The sequence below is a fragment of the Trichechus manatus genome, unplaced genomic scaffold (genome assembly GCF_000243295.1).
Source record: "Trichechus manatus latirostris isolate Lorelei unplaced genomic scaffold, TriManLat1.0 scaffold00042, whole genome shotgun sequence".
NCBI lineage: Eukaryota > Metazoa > Chordata > Mammalia > Sirenia > Trichechidae > Trichechus > Trichechus manatus.
Genome location: NW_004443978.1, coordinates 795,936 through 805,645, shown reverse-complemented (window position 1 = coordinate 805,645; position 9,710 = coordinate 795,936). Strand labels below are relative to the sequence as shown.

Below are 9,710 nucleotides of genomic sequence, written 5' to 3'. Positions count from 1 at the left end.
AACAGCGTTATTTAATGAGATGGAAAAACTTATCATTAACTTTATTTGGAAAGGAAAGAGGACCAGGTAAGTAAAGCATTATTAAAGGAGAATAAAGTAGGAGGACTCTCACTACCTGACCTCAGAAACTTCTATACAGCTATGGTAGTCAAAATAGCCTAATACTGGTACAACAACAGACACATTGACCAACAGAACAGAATCGAGAACCCAGATATAAATTCATCCATCTACAGTCACCTGATCTTCAACAAAGGCCCAAAGTCCATCATATGGGGAAAAGACAGTCTTTTTAACAAATGGTGCTGGCAAAACTGAATGTCCATCTGTAAAAAAATGAAACAGAACCCATACTTCACACCACTCACAAAAACTAATTCAAAATGGATCAAAGACCTAAAGATAAAACCAAAAACTATAAAGATCAGAGGAGACAGAATAGGGTCAACGTTGGAGGTCCTAATACACAGCATAAATAGGATACAAACCATAAGGAACAATACACAAACACTAGAAGATAAGCTAGATAACTGGAATCTTCTAAAAATTAAATACTTATGCTCATCAAAAGACTTCACCAAAGGAGTAAAAAGAAAACCTACAGACTGTGAAAAAAAAATTGAGTATGACAAATCCAACAAAGGTTTAATCTCTAAAATCTATAGGAAAATCCAACACCTCTACAACAAAAAGACAAATAATCCAATTAAAGAATGGACAAAGGATATAAACACACACTTACCAAAGAAGACACTCAACCAACCAACAGACACATGAGGAAATGCTCACGATCACTAGCCATTAGAGAAATGCAAATTAAAACCACAATGAGATACCATCTCATGCTGGCATTACTGGCACAAATCAAAAATACTGTAAATAACAAATGTTGGAGAGGCTGTGGGGAGATTGGAACTCTTATGTACTGCTGGTGGGAATGCAAAATGGTACAACCATTTCAGAAAACAATATGGCAATTCCTTAAAAAGCTAAAAATAGAAATACCATACAATCCAGCTACCCAACTCCTAAGAATATATCCTAGAGAAATAAGAGCCGTCACATGAATAGACACATGTACACACATGTTCCTTGCAGCATTATTCACAACAGAAAAAAGATGGAACCAAACTAAGTGTCCATCAACTGAAGAATGGATAAACAAACTATGGTACATACATACAATAGAATGACAATAGATAAGTGGTAACTTTGGTCAAGGGTAAGACAGTACAAAATACTGGAGAAGTCAGCACAACTTGACCAAGGCGAAGTCACAGAAGTCTCATAGACACATCCAAACTCCCTAACGGACTGAATTACTGGGCTGAGGGCCAGGGACCATGGTCTTGGGGGACATCTAGCTCACCTGCCATAACATAATATAAAGCCCACACACATCTATCAGTTTGTCATACTATTTTTGTCGTGTGTGTTGCTGTGATGCTGGAAGCTATGCCACCAGTATTCATATATCAGCAGGGTCACATACAGCAGACAGGTTTCAGCTGAGCTTCCAGATTAAGACTGACTAGGAAGAAGGACCCGACAGTCTACTTCTGAAAAGAATTAGCCAGTGAAAACCTTATGAATGGCAGGTGAGCACTGTCTGATATAGTGCGAGAAGATGAGCCTCTCAGATTGGAAGGCACTCAAAAGACCACTGGGGAAGAGCTGCCTCCTCAAAATAGAGTCGACCTTAATAATGTGGATGGAGTCAAGCTTTTGGGACCTTCATTTGCTGATGTGTACGACTCAAAATGAGAAGAAAAAGCCGCAAAATTCCATTAATAATGTGAATGTGGAACATATGAAGTATCAATCTAGGAAAGTGGGAAATCATCAAAAATATAATGGAATCCATAAACGTCAATATCTTAGGCATTAGTGAGCTGAAATGGACTGGTACTGGCCGTTTTGAATTGGACAATCATATGGTCTACTATGCCAAGAATGACAACTTGAAGAGGAATGGCATTGCATTCATCACCAAAAAGAACATTTCAAGATCTATCCTGAAGTACAACGCTGTCAGTAATAGGATAATACCCATATGACTACAAGGAAGACTAGTTAATAAGACTATTATTCAAATTTACGCTCCAACCACTAAGGCTAAAGATGAAAAACTTGAAGATTTTTACCAACTTCTGCAGTCTGAAATTGACCGAACATGCAATAAGGATGCATTGATAATTACCGGTGATGGAATGCAACAGTTGGAAACAAAGAAGGATCGGTAGTTGGAAAATACGGCCTTGGTGATAGAAATGATGCTGGAGATTGCATGATAGAATTTTGTAAGACCAACAACTTCTTCATTGCAAACACTTTTTTTCACCAACATAACTGGCGACTACACATGTGGACCTCACCAGATAGAATACACCGGAATCAAATCAACTACATCTGTGGAAAGAGACGATGGGAAAGCTCAATATCATCAGTCAGAACAAGGCCAGGGGCTGACTGCGGGATAGACCATCAACTGCTCATACCCACGTTCAAGATGAAACTGAAGAAAATTGAACAAGCCCACAAGAGCCAAAGTACGACCTTGAGTATATCCTACCTGAATTTAGAGACCAACCCAACACCCGATTTGATGCATTGAACACTAATGACCAAAGACCAGACTAATTGTGGAATCTGTGACATCACACATTAAGAAAGCAAGAGGCCATTAAAACGACAGGAAAGAAAAGACCAAAATGGATGTCAGAATAGGCTCTGAGTCTATGAGTTGGAGACTACTCAGCAGCAGCTAACAACAACATCCAACATTAAAAAAAAGGGGGGGGGGGCTAGATATACTTCACCATAGCAATTCTACTTCTAAGATTTTTTTTTATAGAAAGTGCACAAAGATAGTCTTTAGGACCCTGTAGCATTATTCATATTAGCAAACAACTAGAAAAAATTTAAAAGTTCACCAATAAGGGACCACATAGACTAACTGCTGTAATAACCAAATGTCAGTGATTTAAGGCGGTACAAGGGGGGCAGTGTCCAATCCGGTGGTAGATGGGCAGCCTTCCGCATAGTGACTCAGTAGGGTGACCACAAGCTCCTATTTGCCCAGTCCCTGTTGACGCTTGGTGTCCCTGCATCCCATCCGGTTGACACTCAACACTCTCAAAGTATCCCTGTCCTGGCAGTAAATTACACGGATACCCTCAATCAAGAACCCAGACTTCTCTCACCAACAGTTCTCCCAGAGCCCTGACCCTAAGGCCTGGGAGGGACATACCCACATTCCACTGGCCAGGCTCCGTAGTCCTGGCGGCCTTAACTAAACAGGGCCAAAGTCAACGGACAAATCTGGAAACGGAGGAGCCTGAAACTCTGGTTGCTTCTAGGAAGAAATCAGAAAGGGGGTAAAGAATAGGAGATACTTGATTGCACTGCCCACCCCTTTACAATGGTTGCATTTTCTATCAGGTATTACCTTAAAAATAGGGGTGTGGGATTTAAATGTAGGGAGACTCGGGAAATTCCACAGACCATCAAGAGCGTGAGACGACGGTAATTCCTGCGCTAGGAGGGCCCTGCAATGCCAAGAGTAAATTAATTAAGCGAATGTCCATAAACTGGGCCTGCAGCTGTACAACAAGCCCTGTTCCTGGCCAGAGCGTACTACAACACCAGCTAAGACCATAATGGCCACGGGCCATCGCGCCTGCGCAGCGGGGTCCGCGAGAACCCGCCCCCCCCAGCCCCCCCTACCGCGCCTGCGCAGCTGGGCCCGCAACGCCCCGCCCTGCCCGCGAGGCGACGAGCACGTGGGCGGGGCCCTGCTCAGGAAGGATTCAGCCGGGGTGACAGCCGGTGGCGGAAGACCGCGGGGAACCGGGCCGAGGAGGCCCGGCAGGGTAAGTGGCCGGCTGGGGACACGTGCGGGGCGGTGGGGTCTGCCTGAGCCGAGCTTACTGCCTGCACTTGGGCCTCCAGCTCACGTCCGGGACCCGGTGCACCCTAGAGGAGGGGCCGGAGCTGTGAGACGCCCGTTTGTCCTCCCTGGACGTCTGAACCGAGACTCGGCCGGCCCTTGGGGGTGCAGGGGAGGGCGCGTGCCGTGCTCTGGGCAAAAAGGTGGGCCAGACAGCAGGGGTCTCCACTGCCAGGGACCCAGGGCCCTGCTGCGACCATTCATTCTGCCGGCTTCCCCGTCCCAGCCCTGTGCAGGGTGCTAGGGCACGGTGGGGGCAGGGCAGATAGGCCACTGCCCTGCTCTCACAGCCCCGCCGGCATCCCGGAAGTAGGTAAGACCAAGGCGTTCAGAACTGACTGAGCGTGCGGGGACTGGCATGGGGTGGTGACCAGGAGAGGAGCTAGTGATGTGGGAGGGGTGGTCTCCCTGAGCGAAGGCCCACCACGAGTGCTCTGCTGAGGGAGGGAGAGGCTTGGAGCGGTCCTGAGTGGACTGAGCTGGATACCAGGCTAGACTCCGTTCAGCAGAAAGCAAGAAACAGCCAGGAGAGTATGGCAGAGGAGGGAGAGAAGGGCCGGGGCCAGGGATGGAAAAAGGGTTTTACTTTAAGTGCACCTAAAGGCCGTTGGAGTGGAAGGGGGTGTGTGTGTGTGTGTGTGGCTAAGTTGCTTGGTAGGCCCCCGTGGACATAGCCCCCACTCTGGATGCCCACCCCAAGGAATCAGTCACCTGGAGGTGCGGGGCCGTCCCAGGCGTCTCTCTAGGCTCCTGTATTCCAGGATCCTGTCACATCTGCTGTGTACGATACAGGAGGGGCGTGCAGCCCCAGCCCAGCTGTGGGGTCTGGAGCATCCAGGTAGGAGGTTCCTTGGGGGAGAGGTAGAAGGTGATTCAAGGGCTCACATACCCACTGTGCAGGAGCCATGAGGTGTTGGGGTCTGTCTGAGGGTGGGTTTTCCTGCTGCTGTTACCATTGTAGCATCCTCGTACAGATCCAGAGATTGTTTGTCCTCCTCCTGCCCTCATGATGTCAGTTGCCTGCTATCTCGTAAAACATCAGAGAGGTGGACAACCGTCTGTGTAAAGAAGCCTGGAAGTGCCTCCTCTTGGGCATCCTGTGAAAAGGCTTACAAACAACAGGTGAGGCTGAAAGAGCCAACCACAACAGAGCAGAGCTTTCCTGGCGTATCACTAATGAATTGTGTGGTTAGTTTGCCAAGAGGGGAGGAAAGCCAGTTTAGACCTCCCAGGAGAGTGAGTAGTACTTAGTCTTTAATGTGCTTTATTCTTAGATATGTTTTCAGTATGTGGGTTTTCAGTGTGTGGCTGGGCCTCTGGCAAGGTTTCTTCCTCGGTGCCATCAGCCTGAGCGTCCAGCCTGAGGGCGTCCAGGTGTGGCTGCAGGATGGGACACCAGGGAGAGGGGCTGCAGAAGGCCTGGACTTCATGCTCCTGTCTCGAGGGCCACTCTCATTCCATTCCTCCTCTGCCCAGAAAGCCTTGAGGGGGGCGTTCAGGCCCCTCCACCCCAGGGAGGCCCACCTGCACTTCCAGCCCCGGCCCCCCTACCCCTCAATGAGCCCTACAGGACTCAGCACCTGTTTGCACCGTGTAGCTGGGCCCTCTTCTGCACTCCTGCATGGCGCCATCCTGCTTCCAAGTGGACATGACCTCCTGCTACCTCTGTAAGGCCAATGTTAATTACAGGTCTCTGGGTACACTGCTCTAAACACATCATACCTCTCACTACCAGTAAACCTCAGACGTGGAGAGGGGCTTTCTTTGAATAGCCCACATCATAGACTGACCCCTACCAGGCTGCAGCAGACCCTGACCCCAAGTCCTGCTCCCAAACCAGTCCGTCCCCGTCTCCTCCCCAAGAACGTCTACTCCACTTACGGTGACTGGTAGAGAGAGTGACAGATGGACAAACGGACACTCTCCAAGGCTGGGGAGCTCTGAGACTCAAGCACTTTGCTTCTCCTCTGGAGTCTCAGGTCTCCACACCGTCCTCTCACTCTGTTGTTAGGTGCCATCCCGTCGACTCTGGCTCATGATGACCTTATATATAACAGAATGAAACATTGCCTGGTCCTGTGCCATCCTCACTGTTATTGGTATGTTTGATTATTTGAACCCATTCTTGCAGCTGCAGTGTCAATCCATCTTACTGAGGGTCTTCCTTTTTATCGCTGACCCTCTGGTTTACCAAACGTGATGTCTTTCTCCAGTAATTGGTCCCTCCTGATAACATGTTGAAAGTAAAAGAGGTGAAGTCTCGCCATACTTGCTTCTAACGAGCATTCTGGATCTACTTCCTCCAAGACCAGTTTGTTTGTTCTTCTGACCAAAATCAAACCAAACCCTTTGCCTTCAAGTGGATTCCAACTCATAGCAACCCTACAGGGCAGAGTAGGGTTTCCAAACAGCGACTGGTGGATTCTAACTGCTGACCTTTTGGTTGGTTGGGAGCCAAGCTGTTAACCACTGCACCACAGTCTTCTGACAGTCCATGGTATATTTTAGTATCTTTGCCAACACCACAATTTGAACACATCAGTTCTTTGGTTCCTTTTTCATTATCTAGCTTTCAAATGCATATAAGGTGATTGAAAATACCATAGCTTTGGTCAGTCAAATGCACCTTGGTCATCAAAGTGACATTTTTGCCTTTTAGCACTTTTAAAGAAGTCTTTTGCACCAGATTTGCCCAGCGCAATATATCGTTTGATTTCTTGACTGCTGCTTCTGTGGGCATTGATTGTTGATCCAAGAAGAATGAAATCCTTGTCAACTTCAATTTCTTTGCCATTTATCATAATGTTTATTGGTCCACTTGTAAGGATTTTTGTTTTCTTTATGCTCAGGTGTAATTCATACTGAAGGCTGTAGTCTTTTACTTTCATCAGGTAGTGAGTGCTTCAGGTTGTCTTCACTTTCAGCAAGCAAGGTTGTGTCATCTGCATAGCTCAGGTTGTTAGTCTTCCTCCAATCCTGATGCCATGTTCTTCTTCATATAGCCCAGTTCTCAGATTATTTGTTCAGCATACAGATTGAATAAGTGTGGTGAAGATACAACCCTGCTGCACCTTTTCTAATTTTCAGCTAGTGTCCCCTTGTTCTGTTCAGACAACTGCCTCTTGATTCATGTACAGGTTCTGCATGAGCACAATTAAGTGTTCTGGAATTCTCATTGTTCCTAATGTTATCCACTAGAAGCTGCTAATAAACCCAAACAAATGCTTTCAGTTTGGGGTATGTTGAACCAAAAATAATGATGCTGAGTTAGTTTATTTTGCTACTTGGATGGGTAGAACTTTTATAGGCTTTGAAAGTACATAGACATCATTTCCTTCTTGGCAGGAACACGCTATATGAATGAAAGCAGTTATCTGGTGTAAAACATCCAAAAACAAGCTACAGGCATCAACAACTAAAAAATACATGTGCAGGTACATATGTATGTATGTACGTAGGCATAGATGTGTATAGGTATGTATATGTGAGTATGTATGTGTGTGTAGGTGAACGCATATGTGTATATATATGTATGTATGTGACTGTATGCACATATATTCATATACATAATAAAGCACATAGGGGCATTGTTACGGATACTTCTTAAGCATAACCAAATACCTCATGGGATTGGATTTCTGGGTTTGAAGACTTAGGACCACAGTCTCATGGGACAACTCGGTCACTTTGGCATAATATAGTTCATAAGTTTATATTCTGCATCCTAGTTTGGTGAGTAGTGTCTAGGGTCTCAAAAACTTGCAAGCGGCCATCTAAAGTACAACTGACCCTGTCTCTACTCATCCGAAGCAAAAGAGAAAGAAAGAAACCAAAGACTCAAAGAAGAAACTAGTCTACAGGGCTAATAGTCTACAAGAAGCATGGCCTCATCTACCCTGAGACCGGAAGAAGTAGCTGGTACCCAGCTACTACTACCAACCAGTTCTGATCAGGGACACAATAGATGGATCCTGATAGAATGGGAGAAAAATGTGGAACAGACTTACTGGACTGGTTGAGACTGAAGGACTCTATGAGACTTTTGCTCTGAAATACTCTTTAAACGTTGGACTGAAACTAACCCGAGGTCACCTCTTAGCTAAATAACAGATTGACTCACGAAGTAAAGAATATCACCTGTGACTACTGTACTTCTTTGAAAACTTATCTATATGAGACCAAACGTTCAACAGTTACTTTAAAACAAAAATGAGACGGTAAGGGGGCAGGGAAACTAGATTAATGGAAATGCAACAACTAGAATGGAAATAATGAGAATGTTGTGAAGAATGTAACCAATATCACTGAACAATTTGTGTAGAAATTGTTAAATGGGAACCGAAATGCTGTGTAAACCTTCAATGAAAATACAATAAAGGTATTATTTAGGGGGAAAAAAAAAAAACAGACTACTTTTCTCAGATCTGCTTTGGGCTCTCTGCAGTTTCCAGAGGGACAAGGTTTAAAACCTCCCAAAAAGTAAACCCCATGTATGAAAGTATACATAAGACTGGAGAGAATGTAGTGGATACACATTTCTGTTATCTGGAAAGGCTTTGAGAGGGACTCATGAGTAGCTGTTTTACACAAGTAGTAACTAACCCAAAAGCCGTGTGTCTGGAACGCCACTTAAGTAAGAGGAGAGAGAACGCCGGCTTTGGAGCCAAGCACAAGGCTTATGCCACACTTGCAAGATGTGAAACCCTGGGCAGGTTATCTGGTCCTCGGTTCCTCTTCTGTAAAATGGGGTCATGCCTTCTGGAATCACTTTGAGGATCAAATAAAGCTCTGATTCCAGGGATAAAAATGCAGTCATTTTCTGGTAGTACATTTTGTTCCTGGACTTTGTGGATTTCTAACTTGCTCTGGAGCCTTGCAGCCTAACATGTTTTTCCTGCCTCTTCTCCTTCTCCACCAGCAGCTGTGGGACAGTCTTCGACACAGAAAGAAATGAGAAAAATACCTAATAATGGGAACCTGAAGATGGCTTACCCCCTGGGGCTGTTTGTGTGCCTGTTCATTTATGTCGCCTACATCAAGTGGCACTGGGCCTCTGCCACCCAGGCCTTCTTCAGCATCACTGAGGCGGCTGCAGGGGCACGCAGGGGCCAGCAAGCCCACAGCCCCACTGGGACAGCAGGGCATGGTCACGAGGTCTTCTACGGGATCATGTTCGACGCGGGGAGCACTGGCACCCGCATACACATCTTCCAGTTTGCCCAGCAGCCCAGAGGTATCCCCGGGCAGAAAGCCTGGCCACGGTCTCTGTGGGCCCCGGCCATGGTCTGTTCTTCCTCCTCCTAAAAGACGGTGGTTTCTTGGGGGGTGGTGTGAACCTCCTGCTGTGGAATCAGCTGGGCACTTGTTACAAACAAAATTTCCCAGAGATGGTGACTCAGAAGGTGTGGGGATGGGACCCAGGAATGTAAGTTTTCTGAGTGCCCTAGGTTGTTTTACCTCACACTAGGGGTCTGGTGACAACCACATAAAGGCAGCTGGGGTCCGAGGAGGTGTTTGGTGGCCTGTCTCCTCCCAGCATGCAGTCAGGCAGATCGGGTGGCTAGGACCATGACTTGGTCCACAGGTCATGTCTGAAGAGTTTGAGGCAGGAAGTAACCCCAGATTTGGACAGATGGAATTGGGCGTTCGGAAAGTAAGATAAGTAGTCAAGACCAGGAGCCTGGGCTGGGAGACTTAGTTGCACATGGGTGTCCAGGCATCAGAGAGGAGGGTGGACAGTGAGCACAGAATCAATACTGGA

At 46.4% G+C, this 9,710-nt stretch overlaps 1 protein-coding gene across 14 annotated transcripts in view; it reads left to right on the top strand.

Moving 5' to 3' along the window:
- The first annotated feature begins 3,800 nt into the window (after window positions 1-3,800).
- ENTPD6 (ectonucleoside triphosphate diphosphohydrolase 6) overlaps window positions 3,801-9,710 on the top strand; it is a 45,222-nt gene continuing 39,312 nt past the window's right edge. For 4 of the 14 annotated variants that reach the window (XM_023731378.1, XM_004376469.2, XM_023731377.1 and 1 more), the window contains exons 1-4: window positions 4,272-5,071; window positions 5,426-6,048; window positions 7,295-7,383; window positions 8,871-9,182. In XM_023731378.1, coding sequence (XP_023587146.1) covers window positions 8,900-9,182 — 283 coding nt within the window. In that variant the 5' untranslated portion in view covers window positions 4,272-5,071; window positions 5,426-6,048; window positions 7,295-7,383; window positions 8,871-8,899. The other 10 variants (XM_023731374.1, XM_023731370.1, XM_023731371.1 and 7 more) reach the window with 10 other exon arrangements.